Raw genomic sequence first — 16,939 nt, forward strand, 5'->3', positions numbered from 1 at the left:
AGTATGAAAGGGATTAAGGAAGGGAGAAAAGATGGAAGAGAGAAAGGAGAAAAGAAGGAAAGAAGTAGGAAAGGGAGTAAGGAAGGGATAAAGGAAGGAAGGGAGGAAAGAAGGAAGTAAGGAAGAAAGGAGAAAAGAAGGAAGGAAGGAAGGAAGGAAGGAAGGAAGGAAGGAAGGAAGGAAGGAAGGAAGGAAGGAAGGAAGGAAGGAAGGAAGGAAGAAAGGGAGGGAGAAAAGATGGAAGGAAAGAAAGAAGGAAGTAAGGAAGAAAGGAGAAAAGAAGGAAGGAAGTAGGAAAGGGAGTAAGGAAGGGAGAAAAGATGGAAGGAAGGGAGAAAGGAAGGAAAGAAGGGAGAAAAGGAAAGAAGGGAGGAAGGAAGGAATGGAGAAAAAAGGAAAGAAGGAAGGAAGGAAAAGCAAAGAAGGTAATAAAGGAACGAATGACGAAAGGGAGGTTGGAAGAAAAAGGAGTAAAGGAGGGTAAAAAGGAGGAAAAGAGGAAAGGAAGAAGGAAGGAGAGAGCAGGAGGAAAGAAGGATGGAAGAATTGGGTCATTTTGACCCAAAGACAGCACAAGGGTTAACTAGATTTTTTTTCACACTTGCGCCAGAAACTCAAATGTTGGCCGTGATTCCTTGATTTCTCTGACTTTTCCGTGTGTTTTTGTTTCTTCTTTCTCAGACATTTTGATCACATTTTGTTTGGACTGGATGCAACCTTGTCCAAATGTCTGATCAAACAAAAAAATCTCATGGCAAGAGAGAAAACGGCTTAATCTCAGACGCAAAATGTGATGTTTGGAGCCGGTCCACCATCTCAGCATCATATCAAAGTGTTAGAGGGGAACGGGGCCATTATTCCACGTCGTCAATATCCTCCCGTGACCCCTGGACCAGCTCCCAAATCTGTTCCTGAAAGAAACTTCTGAAATGTAATTTAACGTATCTTGTGAAGTTTATTTAAAAAAAAAAAAAGTTGTATAAAGTTGGACGGCAGCGGGGTTTTGGTTTATTAATGTAATTCTCTGGAGGACTGGGAGTCAGCAGAGCAACATGTGATCCTGTCAGCTTGTCAGGAGATGAAAAATGAGTCCAAACTAAAACCTGTGGTCCTGAGCAGCTGCAGGATGCGACGGCGTGAAAGGTTCCAGCCTCCTCCTTCTGCGCTCCTGATTTCTCTTGGAGCGGTCGTTTCTAGCTGATCTCCGTTAACTTCTTCTGAGAAAAACTCTCAGGACCCTTCAGCTAAAAGGAAAGTCTTCCTTCTTCTTTTAAACTAAGAAGAAGAAGAGCAGAAAATGCACTTCTTCCTCTAAAGAAGTCTTTTTCTCTCTTTGTTTCACAACTTATCAAAGTATTTGTCCATTTGAAAGATTAGAAGGCACAGGTGCAAAATGAGAGCATTTCCTGTTCTGTTTTAGGTATAAAGTTGTCTGTTTTTATAATTTATAATTGTTCCATTGTTCTTTCTTTTCAAGTCTTGAAGCAACATTCAGATTCTACATGATTATTAAACCTGTTATTTTTCTGTATGTTGGGCTCTTTATGTGTAAGAATAATGTTTCCATCCTCCATCAGATGCAGCCTCTCCCATACGTATATTAGTTCGTCAAAATTTAAATTTTTTAGATCTAAATTCCAGTATTTTCCTCCACAGTCCAGGGGCCTCATTTATAAAGCTCGCTTGCGCACAAAACAGGGCTTGAAAGATGCGGACGCCACCTTCTACGCAAAGGTTTGGATTTAAAAAGAAAAAACGAACTGAAAAATGTGCGTATCTCTACACCAACCCTGACCCTCCCGTAGGAGCTTATTTAAGATATGGGGAACTGGTGACGCAGGTGGTGAGGTGGTGAAATGAAGCCAGATTCATGTCATACTCTTAATAATGTCATCACATATTAGACTTATAATATAATAGCGCTGATCGTGTCCCTCTGTGTTTGAAGCACAGCGTCAGTCAGGACTCTGCTGCAGCTGCAGCCGCGGTGAGTGGGCTTGCCACCCGTCCCTTGAAATACGGAATTGTTACGTAATTGGGAATTAAAATTTATATAAAAACAGTTTATTCCGTATTTCACAATCGTCCCATGCACGTCTGTCACACACGAACACACTAGTTAAGCCTAATTACGCCTAAATAATGGTTCCGCGTTAAATCGACGCAGAGCCTACGCCGTAGGTTACGCGGCAACCCGCCCTGTACGAAATAATGTTGTTTTCCTGCCTCCACCTCATCCTCAACATTTCGATCTCAGTCTCCGTGAAATTTAGTGGCACGGTGGCTGGATACGTCTCATTCATTCTGATTCCAAACAGACTGCAGGAAGCCGCTGCGCATGCTCAGCAGGCTCATTCATATGCAAATACAGTCATGAACTACTTTGCATTGCCTATTTATGGTATGAAGTGAGCGTGTAGAGGGCGTGATATGAGGCGAATTCACCTGTGCAACCTTCCAGCTGGACTGTGAGTTATAAAGTGAACATTGCGTGCAGGTGTGCGTGCACGTGCTTTTATAAATCCGGATTTTTTTTGCGCCCGCCATTTTCAGCTTTTGGGTTTACGTGCACTTTTAGTATGAATCCTACGCACTCTTTTATAAATGAGGCCCCTGATCAGTGGGTAAAGATGCATTTTATACTCATTAGAAGTGGTTTAGAAAGATAAGTTGATGGTTAGTTTCGCTTTAAAACCAAAAACAGGGATATCTTTTTGAGCAATTTTAGACATGAAAGTACACTTTGCCCTTAAAGCTGGATTAACGTAGACATTCAAAGTGTTAATTAAATGTGAGGAAACAACTGTTGCATCTTTGGAGTGAACATGATGACATGAGCATCTATCAAATCAATACCAGGAACACATATCGATTTGGCATCGATGCCTGATGTCACGCCCTGCAAAAAGGAAAAGCTGTAATGAAAAAAAACATGCATTTGTGATGGTTGAAAAAATGTGTATAACCTTTTTAGGAAAGAAGTGACGTAAACGTTGATCAAAAAGTGAAATTGTCCCAACTTTTAATTTCAACACAAGATGCCATTGTAACATGCAAACATTGTTTTTTTCCCGCTGCGGCCCCTGCAGGTTACCGGGGCCCTCCAGAGTACCCGCTGCGGGCAGCGGGGCCTCCAGGAGCCCGGGCTCCTCCAACCTCAACCGCCGGAGCCAGAGCTTCAACAGCATCGACAAGAGCAAGCCTCTTCAGTATGCCAGCGGCAACGACCGAGGTGAGACGCCGGGCCACGCTGCACCGAGACACTCGCTCCAAACCAAACCTCCCAGTCCCAGCAGCTGACCGCTGCTTTTAGTTATTAAAGGGGACCTATTATGAAAACCAGGTTTTCTCTTGCTTTAACATATATAAAGTGGTCTCCCCTCAGCCTGACAACTCAGAGAAGGAGGAAAGCAACCAAATTCTGCAGTGTCTGTACAGCCGCCCGGATGAGCCGTCTAGTGTGATGTGGATCTACGAGCTGTTCAGATTCTGCTCCTGTCGTTACGTAACGACAGGAGCAGAGATTTGGCCTCCGATGCGTGAAACCACGGCCACAACTATAAAACCGTGTAACTGCATGAGAGCGTCCGACTATCGTAGCACTGCGTGACATCAGACGCTCTCTGTCCATCTCCCTCCAGCAGCTGCCACTTTATTGAGGTTTTTGTAGTGAAATGAGGAGGAATCATAGAGATAACTTCTCATTTCAACTAACTGGATCAGCCGTTCCTCATCCATGACCCTTTCCTACAGCGCTTTCAATCGGCTTTCAACGCAAGCGACAGGAAGAAAATAGAAGCAGGGCATCCGACAAATGTTCAGCTTAAAACGGTGCACCGCGTCGCTGTGGCCAGTTAGGACAGTCCAAGAGAAAATAAAGCAATGGAAATTATTTTTTCGCTGACGCTTGCATCGCATGCATGACACGGTGTAAAGGCTGATTTATGGTTCCGCGTTACACCAACGCAGAACCTACGGCGTAGGGTCTGCGTCGATTTAACGCAGAACCATAATTCAGGCTTAACTCCGCTTAATTTTTTCATAGCGGTGTATCGCGTCATTCAGGCAGCCAATCAGCACAGAGCCTCATTATCATAGCCCCGCCCACTCAGAATCCTGCATAGATAATGAGGTTAGAGAATGGGAAGATAAAGACATGGCTCAGAGGCTGAATTTCTAATTTATATAGAAAAAACAATCAAAAGCTTGTTTTTAAGACATTCAAGGTCTGTTTAAAATAGACATTAAATGCCATAATAGGTCCTCTTTAAAGTCTGACATGTTCAAGTTTCCAAGCACCTTTTTTTTTTACATTCTCCACCGCAGCCACTTGATGGCAGCCCTCACATAACACAGGCTGGTTAAAACAGCCACTGGCTGCAGAGGAGCCGCTCTTCCACCCCAGCAGCCTCCAGCAGCTTTCTGCAGGCGGGTGGATCCTCAGTCTCTTTATTCCCCATCAGTTCGAGCGATGCCATCAAAGAGGAGGCGGCGGAAACGCTTCAAACATCACCGCAGGGGCCGACCAGGCATCTGCTCTGCTGAGCAGCATCAAGATTTTCTGTAGTAACATTGTGCTTTTCAGGAAGAAACAAAACCATATTATTTTCAAACAAAAATGATTTTTTTTTTTTTTTTTTAGATATATTTATTGAGGGCAATGAAAAAAATAAGAATAGAAATATCAGTATTTCCCCCTTTTTTTTTTACTTTTCATAACAATAATTAAACAAAAATAAATAAATAATAATAATAATTAAAAATATATATATATATAAATAAATAATGGTCAATACATTACATCATTCAAAATAGAAAACACATTCTTTAATGCAGTAGATGAGTCAGATCATTGGCTAGCATTAGCTAGTCCAATAAAGGCAAAACATCCAAAAAGGGTCCTCAAATAAGGTCAAAGTCCCTAGGTTTATTTCTAACAGAATACAATATTTCTTCTGTAGTGCTTTATGATACAAGTTCATTGATCCTATGTTTGGGTGCTGGGGATTTTTCTGATTTCCAGTTTTTTAAAATATAATTTTTTGCTGCAGTGCCTGCAAGCAGAATGAAGTACTTTTCATGATAAGTCGCATTTAGTGAACTGATATCTCCCAATATCCAGATTTTAGGATCAAGAATATAGGATTTTAAAATGTCAGACATTATTTTAACAAAATGAATTATTTTCATTTGAACATTTGTTTTGTGTTGACCCGTTCTCCGTGTTTGTCATATAGCCCAGAGACTCCCCCAAGGCCCACTTATCCTAACGTACTGGCTCATAATTAAAACAGTTCTTAATAAGACCAGTACTATATCTGACATGTTATTCTGACTAACCTTCGCTTTGGAAATAAAAAAAAAAGCCTCTTACTAATGAAACCTTGATTTAAACCTTTTTGTGGTCATGTAGCTGAAACACAGCTGGCTGCTTCACATAAAACAAGCACGGAAACACTGATTATGACCCTAGCGTTTGATTTTAAATCCTGTCACAAACTGAATCGCTCAAGAATAAAATAGACAATAAAACATGAGAGGCGGTTTGTATCAGCACCTTTCCTTAGTCGTCCACTTTGCTCCTGCTTTGGTTTGTAAAAGTCGTTTTAAAGGGGAAATGTGTCTTTTTCTCAGCTCATTCATATGTTGCACAACTCCCTCAGCTGGCGGAGATAAGACCACAGGAACTGAAGCTTTGCTGCAGGAGAAATCAAACACTATTGTTGTCGAAAATAAAAGGAGGAGAGTTAAAAAAAAAAAAGAAAAATCAATTTTTGGCAAATGTTACTGTATGTGTGCAGCAAGAAGCTTCTGGGCAAAACAGAGACGTGGAGAAGTGGGAAGTATCTGCTATAAACAATTTTATACAGTACATATTAAACTATACTATTCCCGTTTCACACATTGTGAAGCTTCAAGAACCTTATTAGCTTCAGACGTGAAATCAGTGAAGCAAGAAAGGACACATTTTTCATGATTAATGTGATTTAAAATTATGAAGCATAAAGCTGAGTGGGAAAAAGTGCTGACGAAGTGGAGCACAGGTACTGTCATCCGTGTTGATTGTGATATAATGTGGTGACCGGCACGGCGTGGAGGGAGAGAGCCACCGCAGACGGAGCTGCGGGCGGGAATCGACCCGCCTGCCGTGGTCAATACTCACCTAAACCCGGGAGGTCGCAGCTGTTCTCCCCCCAGAAAGCATGTGTGCTGGTGTTGGTGTGAAAGAGAGGTGACCACCAGTACTGGAGTTGAGGGGGGATGAGGGGGGATGGCATCCCCCCTGAAATAATTCAATTCAATTCAATTTTATTTATATAGAGTCTAATACAACAGATGTTGTCTCTAGACGCTTTCCAGAGATCCAGAACATGAACATAAACATAAACCCCCAAGCAATTATTACTTAAACAATGGCAGGTAAAAACTCCCCTAGTGGGAGAAAAGCCTTAAGCCAAACAGTGGCAAGAAAAACTCCCTACCTTTAGGAGGGAAGAAACCTTGAGCAAGACCAGGCTATTTATAATAAATAAAAATGGTAATGTAGAAGAGAGGCAGGGAAAAGGAGAGGAGAAGAAGGGTGAGAGGCACCGCCCAGCGGATCATGTTGGTGCCCCCCTGCAGCATAGGCCTATAGCAGCATATCTACCACCAAGCTATATTTGAGACTAACTATTATAGTCTTGTTCTATAGCTGCAACTATGACTACTGACTCTAACACACTACCTAGAGATTTACCAACACCAGCTAGAGGTTTACTAAACACTAACTATAGGCTTTAAACAGAAAGGTTTTAAGTTTAGTTTTAAAGGTGGAAGTGGTGTCAGCCTCCTCAACCCAGATTGGAAGTTGGTTCCATAGTAGTGGTGCCTGATAGCAGAACGCCCGCCCTCCAAATCTACATTTAGATCCCCTAGGAACTACGAGTAAACCTGCACTCTGAGAACAGAGAGCTCTGCCAGGAACATAAGGCACTATCAGGTCTTGTAAATACTGCGGAGCTAAGCCGTTTTGGGCTTTATATGCAAGTAATACAATTTTAAATTGGATTCTGAATTTTACAGGTAGCCAATGGAGTGACGCTAACACTGATAAACTGCTGATAAAAACTGATAAAAAATAAAAACAGTCCAAATCATCCCCCCTGTAAAACTGACATCCCCCCTTTCCATCCCTTATGTCATTTCATCAATGAATGTGGTTTTACTGCTATTTCAACATTTAGAGTCATCACCAGAAAAATAACACCAGAAAAATAACTCATTTCACAATTTTCACCTGTTTCAAGTAAATTTTCACTTGAAATAAGTAGAAAAATCTGCCAGTGGGACAAGATTTATCTTCTCATTACAAGCAAAAAAATCTTGTTCCACTGGCAGATTTTTCTACTTATTTCAAGTGAAAATCTACTTGAAACAGGTGAAAATTGTTGTTTTTTCCAGTGATGAGTCTTGTTTTAAGTGTAATGAGATTTTTTTACTAAAATGAGACATTTTAACTAGAAATAAGACAAATATTCTTGTTAAGATTTTGAGTTTTTGCAGTGATCCATTTTACTTATCCTGTGAAGGACAGAGTCATATTGATAAGTTCAGAAAAGTGTTTTTTATTGTTGTGTTTTGATGTATTTGATGTAAGCCCAGTGGATATTTAAAGCTTACAGAAGGCTGCATTTAACTGCTGCTATGTCATTCCTGCAGTATTTCTGCAGGTGTTTTGGTCACTGCTATTATTTGTAATATATTATATTATTTGTAATCAGCACAAATGATCTGTCCCCATATGATAAAATCCACCGTCCTCCCTGATTTTTTTTTACAACTCGAGTACTGGTGACCACCACCCAGAAACACGTGGCGTCTTGTTCCCCCGGCAGCCGAGGCAAAAGAAAAAAAAAAAAATGAAGGAAGAGTCTGTTGCTATGGCAATGTCAAGTCACAGCACAGTGAACAGCCTCCTGGGTGGGGATGGAGGAGAGATGCTGGATCTCTGAGGACGGGGTTAATTGACTGCGCACATACAGAAACACACAATCCTGGTAATCTCCTTGATTCATGTTCAGAAACGACTCGGAAAACTGACGGTTTGTGTGTAAAGATAAGGGGTCATTTAGAGGACACGCCCTTAGGATTATAACCTTTATATCATGTCAGGTTAGACACAAAGATGGACAGACAATGATGTTGTCCCAGTTTCAGTGCAACAAATGGTTCACCGAGGCCAGACGTGGATGACGGACACGCTGAGTCGGCGATGGACCGTTGGCACGTCGTCACCGTCGGGCCACAGCTGTATTTTCTTTCTTTTTTTTGTATAATCTTCCTCAGTGATAGCGATCACTCTGATTGGTCTGCTCAGCATAATGGACGACCTCTAAACGAGGCCGTAACAGTACCGTATAATACACAGTCAATATTTGTCTTATTGTTTAATGCCTGGCCCTAATCTGGTTGGTCAGAGTTCAGACGCATCAACGCTTAAAAACCAGCCCGACTGAGCTGCAGAAACGCTATGATGGAACTAAAATCAGTACTAATTATGGCGTGATGACGCATAACAATCCCTTTAAAGCTGCGTCCGGTGTCTTTTATCTGACTTTGGGACACCACACCTTTCTGAATACAGATTCTGATAGATTTGGCTTATGGAGGAAATATTTATTTCCCTTAACCCTAGTACTGTCTTCGGGTCAAAATGACTTACTTCTCCCTTCCTTCCTTCTTTCCTCCTGCTCTCTCCTTCCTTCTCCCTTCCTCTTTTCTCCCCTCCTTCCTTCCGTCTTTTCTCCCCTCGTACATTCTTTCCTTGTTTCTCCTTTCCTTCCCTCATTCTTTTTTCCCTTCCTTCCTTCCTTCTGTTTTCCCTTCCTTCCTTCTTTCCTCTTTCTTTCCTTCCTTCCATCTTTTCTCCCCCTCCTACATTCTTTCCTTGTTTTCTCCTCTCCTTTCCTTCCTTCATTCTTTTTTCCCTTCCTTCCTTCTTTCCTCCCTTCTTTCTTTCCTTTCTTCTTTTCTCCCTTCCTTCCTATCCTTCCTTCTTTCCTTCCTTCCTTCCTTCCTTCCTTCCTTCCTTCCTTCCTTCCTTCCTTCCTTCTTTTCTCCCTTCCTTCCTATCCTTCCTTCTTTCCTTCCTTCCTTCCTTCTTTTTCCCTTCTTTCCTCCCTTCTTTCCTTCCTTCCTTCTTTCCTCCCTTCCTTCCTTCTTTCCTCCCTTCTTTCCTTCCTTCCTTCCTTCTTCTCTCCCTTCCTCCCTTCTTTCCTTCCTTCCTTCTTTCCTCCCTTCTTTCCCTCCTTCCTTCTTTCCTCCCTTCTTTCTTTCCTTTCTTCTTTTCTCCCTTCCTTCCTATCCTTCCTTCTTTCCTCCCTTCCTTCCTTCTTTTTCCCTTCTTTCCTCCCTTCTTTCCCTCCTTCCTTCTTTCCTCCCTTCTTTCCCTCCTTCCTTCTTTCCTCCCTTCCTTCTTTTTTCCCTTCCTTCCTTCTTTTCTTCCTTCTTTCCTCCCTTCTTTCCTTCCTCCCTTCTTTCCTCCCTTCCTTCCTTCCTCCTTCCTTGACCCGAAGACAGCACAAGGGTAGAACTTCCCACCTCAGAACTGATGTGTTGTTTTTCCAGCAACACTCTCGAGGGATCAGGCTCTTAGCAAAGTAAGAGCTTAATAGAAATGATTTAAAGTAACCTCCATGCATTTCAATATTTGCTCATTAGCCCAATAAAATCACATTATGCTCATCCAGATGAAGTATTACATTGCAAATCTAATTTCTAAGAAAACAATAAGTCTTACTTTTCGTGTAGTGTCAACTAGTTTACTTGTTTTAAGGATCCAAGTCTAGGAAATAGTTATTTTCCTTTAAAATGAGACAATTTGACGAAAAAATCCTTTTTAGAAGAACTTTCTACCTGGATAAATGAATCTCCACAGACATTATACAGTACAGTAATATTAGGCTTATTTCTAGAGGGGCTGTAACGATCCACACGATGCTCACAGTGACTGGAATCCTCTTCACACTGGTGCAGCTTGAAGTTGATTATCTTTGCTAAAAATGAACTAAATTCATACGCAAACATCAAGGGAGTTGCACACACTTTTTATGTGTTGTTGCATGTGAAAGACAAAACTATCATATAACAAAAACATACTTTTCAAGCAGAGACACACTCTTGATCACGCACCGTTTTATTAAGTGATATAATCAAGCAACACACATTATATCTTCTGTTATATCTTGTAGTTTACACTGCAAAAACTCAAAATCTTAACAAGAATATTTGTCTTATTTCTAGTTAAAATGTCTCATTTTTAGTCAAAAAATCTCATTACACTTAAAACAAGACTTGAAATAAGTAGAAAAATCTGCCAGTGGAACAAGATTTATCTTCTCATTACAAGCAAAAAAAATGAAAATTGTTGTTTTTTCCAGTGATGAGTCTTGTTTTAAGTGTAATGACATTTTTCTGACTAAAAATGGGACATTTTAACTAGAAATAAGACAAATATTCTTAAGATTTTGAGTTACAGAATGTATTTTTAGTCAAAAAATCTCTACACTTAAAACAAGAAAAATAACTTGTTATTTGACAATTTTAACCTGTTTCAAGTAGATTTTCACTTGAAATAAGTAGAAAAAAATCTGCCAATGGAACAAGATTTATCTTCTCATTACAAGCAAAAAAATCTTGTCTATTGGCAGATTTTTTTACTTATTTTAAGTGAAAATTTACTTGAAACAGGTGAGAATTGTCAAATAAGTTATTTTTCTGGTAATGACTCTGGTTTTAAGTGTAATGAGAGTTTTTGACTAAAAATGAGACATTTTAACTAGAAATAAGACAAATATTCTTGTTAAGATTTGAGTTTTTGCAGTGTACTCTACAAAAATAGTCGTTGAAACGACCTGAAGAACCTGCTGGAGAAACCTGCTCCCCTTTAGTGCCGAACTACCTTCAAACCCTTTCCAGCGGGGCATTCTGCGATAGTACGGGGCGTTTTACTGCCGGTTACTGGGTCACATTACACTGGATATGAAGAGAGCTTGACAGGTTGTATCCAGCACGCTGAGACGTTGCTAGGCGTGCTGGATGTTGACAGAGAGGAAAGCTGGTTAAACTGTCTGGACCCCGGCCACAGCTGAATCTGAACCAGCCCCGGGGGGGGGGGCTTCATTTGCAGACTGGAGGTGACTCACAGCCAGCTGAGCTCGCTGCTCAATGCTCTGACTGACAGTCGGACTCACTCAGACTAATGGTCCATAAGTTCACATTCATGCCGCCTCATCGCTCCAGCCCCGGCGTGGAGCTGCTTTTTGTCCCTCCCCTTCTGCAATCTGGAATAGGCAATTATTAAATAAATGAAAACGGACCAAAAAGTTATTAACCCTTGTGCTGTCTTCAGGTCAAGGAAGAGAAGAAGGAAGGAAGGAAGGAAGGAAGGAAGGAAGGAAGGAAGGAAGGAAGGAAGGAAGGAAGGAAGGAAGGAAGGAAGGAAGGAAGGAAGGAAGGAAGGAAGGAAGGAAGGAAGGAAGGAAGGAAGGAAGGAAGGAAGGAAGGAAGGGAGAAAATAAGGAAGGGAGGATGGGAGAAAAGAAGGAAGGAAGGAAGGAAGGGAGAAAAGAAGGAAGGGAGAAAGGAAGGAAGGAAGGAAGGAAGGAAGGAAGGAAGGAAGGAAGGGAGAAAATAAGGAAGGGAGGATGGGAGAAAAGAAGGAAGGAAGGAAGGAAGGAAGGAAGGAAGGAAGGAAGGAAGGGAGAAAAGAAGGAAGGGAGAAAGGAAGGAAGGAAGGAAGGAAGGAAGAATGAAAAGAAGGAAAGAGAGAAGGAAGGGAGAAAAGAAGGATGGAAGGAAGTGAGAAAATAAGGAAGGAAGGGAGGAAGGAAGGAAGGAAGGAGAGAGCAGGAGGAAAGAAGGGAGGAAGGAAGAATGAAAAGAAGGGAAGAAAGAAGGAAGGAAGGGAGAAAAGTAGGATGGAAGGAAGGGAGAAAATAAGGAAGGAAGGAAGGAAGGAAGGAAGGAAGGAAGGAAGGAAGGAAGGAAGGAAGGAAGGAAGGAAGGAAGGAAGGAAGAAAATAAGGAAGGAAGGAAGGAAGGAAGGAAGGAAGGAAGGAGAGAGCAGGAGGAAAGAAGAGAGGAAGGAAGGAAGGAAGGAAGGAAGGAAGGAAGGAAGGAAGGAAGGAAGGAAGGAAGGAAGGAAGGAAGGAGAGAGCAGGAGGAAAGAAGGGAGGAAGGGGAAAAAAGCAGGAAGGAAGGAAGGAAGGAAGGAAGGAAGGAAGGAAGGAAGGAAGGAAGGAAGGAAGGAAGGAAGGAAGGAAGGAAGGAAGGAAGGAAGGAAGGAAGGAAGGGAAAAGGAAGGAGAGAGCAGGAGGAAAGAAGGACAGGAGAATGAGCTCATTTTGACCCAAAGACAGTACAAGGGTTAAGAACCGTAAAATGAAGCGGCTGCTTTTCTGCACAGGTCACAAAAGCAAAATTGATGAAACCATCTTGTCCCCTAAAGCTGACTGTGGCAACCATCCCTTCTGTTTGTGTCTCCCTTCAGAGGCGGTGAGGGGCATGCAGATGTCCGGCGGGATGAACGGCGGTGGTGTGGGTGGGATGGTTCCCACCAGCCTCAGCGGGCAGCAGCTGGCCTCTGCCATCCCGTCCCCCACGGCCGGCAAGTCGTGGCGCAGCAAGTCCATGAACCTCAAACACAGTGCCACGTCGTCCATGCTGACGAGCCCTACGCACTCGCCCTCCACCGCCACGTCCCCCCACACCCTGGAAGGCCTTCAGCAGCACGGGGTGGACGGGTCCAAGGCCGGCTCGGGGGTTGCACCTCCCCAGAGGTCGATGCTGGAGAAGTTCCGCCTCATTAACCCTCGGTCGGCTTCCAGGGCGTCGCCATCGATGGCGGAAATGGCGCTGCAGGAGGAAGACGACCTGTCGGAGTACGGTGAGGATGGACTGGCACCCACGGGCTCCTTGTCCTGCGGGGGCAGCAGCAGCGCTTCAGCCAAACATATGCCTACAAAGACCCCTGCATCATCCATTCACGCGTCCAGCAAACCCTCTTCATCCACTTCCCCCTCGTATTCAAAGGCCTCGGTCGGCGGCGGCCGAGCTGCGGCGGCGGGCAAGGACAAGGAGGACAAAAGCAAGTCTGGGAAATATTCAAAGGACAGTTGTCCTCCGAAAGAGGAACGTGAGACGCTTGCTGACTCCACCAAGAAGGCCTCAAAAATAACCAGCCTCATCCCCAAGGGAGGGAAGTCGCCATCAGGGAAGAAAGACGGCGGCGCCCCCTCAGCTTCCAGCGGCATCCCGAAACCGGGCCTCAAGGCTCCCTCCTCGACAACAAGCAAGCCTCAGAGCCAGAGCCAGAACCAGAACCAGGCCGCCTTAAACAGTAGTGGCAACATGCGGGCAGGGGAGGGGGAGAGAGAGAGGGCCAAGCTGACCAAAGGAGGGCAAGGTGGAAGCTTTTACATCCAGCGCTCCACCGGGGGCCCCGAGGGCAAGCGGACCTGCATGACCTCATCCACCAGCACCTCCGCCTTGTCCGGGTCCAGCGGGACCCTTGGTGGAGGAGGAGGGGGAGGAGGAGGAGGTGGGGCGCTCGGAGGGAACGGAGTTGTTCAGCTCCCTCAACAGCAGCAGCACAACCACCCCAACACGGCCACGGTGGCGCCCTTCATGTACAGGTGAGACCAGCACCACCTGCAAGACACACAACTCCAGCTGATGCATCTGTTTGCTGAGAGGGCAGCATGTTAGCCCAGTCCAGAGCCGTTTGGGAGATTTGCGAGGCCCTGTGCGAAATGGCCGAAATCTTTGGGAAATTTTTGGGTTTTTCGGGTCGGATCGGGTGTCTATATGCACAATTTTAACTCTCCAATTAGCAAAATACTGGATACCTTCCCCTGCCTCATCATCATCTGGGCTTGCCTCGACGCGGGGCCCCACGGCTGCTTGAGACCCGGTCGGATCGGTGATTTTTGTAACAAATTTATCAAACGAGCCTTTCAGAGAGGCATTAAACTCTTCCATTTTCTTTCGTTTTTTTCTTTTTTCATCCCCTGATGGAAATTTCCTGAATCTGTCTCGTTCTCTCGACATTGTGTAACAGTTTGTTCCACACTCCACCCGTCTGGATCAGAGCAGCTTGTGTCTGCGCTTGGTCTGATCAGTTGTATTGAACAACAGACACGCGCATCATTGCACATATATTTATTGATATGCACAGACTAGTACACATTTAGGTCTGTAATGGAACGTGACTGTTGATATTTATAAGGGAAAGAAGGAAAAAAAAAAAAAAAAAAAAAAAAACGGCCCATAGCGCGAGGCCCTGTGCGCACGGTTCGCACACTCCTTACAGCGGCCCTGGCCCAGTCCTTCAGGGGCGCACCTGCACACATGGTGTGGGGGCGCACACCTGCAAACATGGTGTGGGGGCACACACCTGCACACATGGTGTGGGGGCACACACCTGCACACATCGTGTGGGGGCACACACCTGCACACGAAGCCCCTCATGCACACACACACACCCTATGAAATCTGGGAGTGCTCCCACTGATCAGCTGGTGCTTCCCACTGAGGATGTTGCTCTCGCCTTCACATCTTCACAGTCATTACAGAACAAATTAACATCCTCTGCCGACTGCTTGCCAAAGCCTATTATTCGACTGTCTGGGACTCATCCCTGATGTGAGGCTCCAGACACTAGCAATGCTCAACAACCCGATTCCCTTCCTTCTGATGTTGTTTTGATTCAGCTGGCATACTCTTCTAGGAATAAAAGGTGCAGGAAATGAGTAAATCTGCATGTAAAGAAGAGCTGGAACCAAAGGAGGCGGCATAGAAACTTAATCCTTCACACTTTATCTCCTTCTGTCTCCTCATGTTGCACGGTCAGCTCTGCCAAATTTAGCAGCAGATAGAAAGTGATAGGCAGTTCTGTCTCTCTGAACCAAAAGTGTGTACAAATAAATCAATCAAATGCAACAGGCCCGCTAAGTGAATAAAAAAGTGGATATATCGTTTGTGATCTCTCCCAAATGACTTCTGAAGGAACATTTAGACTTCCTGTCTTTTACGTTTTGAAATATTTCATGGTAACTGGAACCAATATCCAATTTTAAATTAGCCTAGAAATCTAGATGAACTGCTGGCAAATTTAGATATGCTTTGCAGGTACCTCCAATAACCTTGAAGAGGAAGCTCATTAACTCCTGGGGAGCCAATCAAATCAGTCTGTCCTTGAGCAGAAGATGGTACTCAGATCAGGTGTTTGCAGGATAGATGTATTTGCTGTTTTGCTGACAGGCTGCAACAAAAGTTCAATTCAGCAGTTATCTCCACCGGTAGCAGGATACACGGGAGTGAAACCCCCTGGTGGTTGTGGTCCCTGGTGAGAGAGACTGCTGGCCCTGCAACGTGCCGTCCACAGCGAGAGTGAGATTCAGAGGGCCCGGTGTCGGCTGACATCCAGCAGCCCTGAGTCCTGGCTTGTGCAGATGAAATGGTGAAGCATGTTGACCACCAAGGTCCCCCGTGGCACTCTCCGGGGGACGGTGGTGCACGAGGCCCATCTCATTTACCAATGGGAAGTGGCCTCTGGTAAACCTGCTCTAACAATAACGTAAGCTATAGGAGCCAAATATGTTATGAGTTGTTGTTCACTCTGTGTGGGTGTGGCTGTGTTGTTAGGTATAAAGGTAGTGACGTCACTGTTGTTTGGCAGGTGTTTGACCTCAAAGGGCAAAAGATTCTTGACTAATATTGAAGGTGCTAAGCCTAAAGCTTCAAGCTACTGAGATGTTTGACCAAGAGTAACCTGGTCGATGCGCATCGCTAACTCACTGGTTTTACACTAACGTTACCATTGCGTGTTGATGGTAAAAGAGCCAGAACGCTGTTCTTCTGTTCCAAAAAATTTACATTTATTTTGATTTCATATTCAGTTGATCGGACAAAAACGTCGGCAGTTAGCGCCACAGCGGTCAAAAACCTTTTGCCCTTCCAGGTCAAACACCTGCCAAACAACAGTGACGTGACTACCTTTATACCTAACAACACAGCCACACCCACACAGAGTGAACAACAATTCATAACATATTTTTTTCCCTAGTGGGAGAAAAGCCTTATGCCAAACAGTGGTCAGGCCAGCAAGCAGCTCCCGAAGCTCTGGCCTGCAAACATGCACAAAAATAAATTATTTAATCCTATATAAGCTATTCAAGAAGGAATCTGAATGTTTCTATTATCATTTTAAGGTTAACTGTAGCCAGCTGTGTTACACGGTGCCTGATGTGAGGGATGTTGACTCGAAAAATCACCATGGCTGATTTTGGGTTAGCACAAACGGGTGGTTGCTTCACTAAGCTTGGTAGCATGATGCTGCTAGCCGCTGGCTGAGCCAACTGTCAATCAGTCGTGTTAGAAATAAATGTCATGCTTTGTATAAGTTCTCCTGGCGTCCTACTTAAAAATTCACCTTGTTCGTTGCTCTGACTGGTTGTCACGCTAACCGAGCGCGTGCAGGGGCAGTTTGAAAAGCAGCTGTCGGTGCTGCGTCGTCTATCAGGAGGCCTTATGGGTCGTTTTCAGACCTGAGAGTCTGATCAGAAATTTTAAATGAGACATCACTGAATCCCCATCAATATTTCCAAACCACAGTTTTCCTAAATGTTCATCAATAATTCTTTAAAAAAACAACCGAGCACAAGAGCTTCACTTCTTTGGAAACCAGAGCTGGAAAGCGTGAAGTGTATCTTGGAGTCCAAAGCGTTTGGGAAGAGTCAGCGGACGGGCTGGATGTTGGAGTTTCTGCCTCTTGTTCCGTCTCTTTTTTCCACCCACTTGAAGTCGTTGACTCTGCCAAGCTTTCCAGGCACAGTTGTGGGATTTTGCTGCACTTTTTAAAAAGTGTAGGCCCCCCCACTTCCCCACCTACACAAAC

At 44.0% G+C, this 16,939-nt stretch overlaps 1 protein-coding gene across 1 annotated transcript in view; it reads left to right on the plus strand.

The window, feature by feature from the left end:
- nav3 (neuron navigator 3) overlaps positions 1-16,939 on the plus strand; it is a 321,553-nt gene that overhangs the window by 167,076 nt on the left and 137,538 nt on the right. Inside the window, 2 exon segments of the mRNA XM_061714666.1 lie at positions 3,090-3,232; positions 12,533-13,676. Coding sequence (XP_061570650.1) covers positions 3,090-3,232; positions 12,533-13,676 — 1,287 coding nt within the window.

Source organism: Cololabis saira, chromosome 23 (assembly GCF_033807715.1).
Source record: "Cololabis saira isolate AMF1-May2022 chromosome 23, fColSai1.1, whole genome shotgun sequence".
NCBI classification, from domain to species: Eukaryota; Metazoa; Chordata; class Actinopteri; order Beloniformes; family Belonidae; genus Cololabis; species Cololabis saira.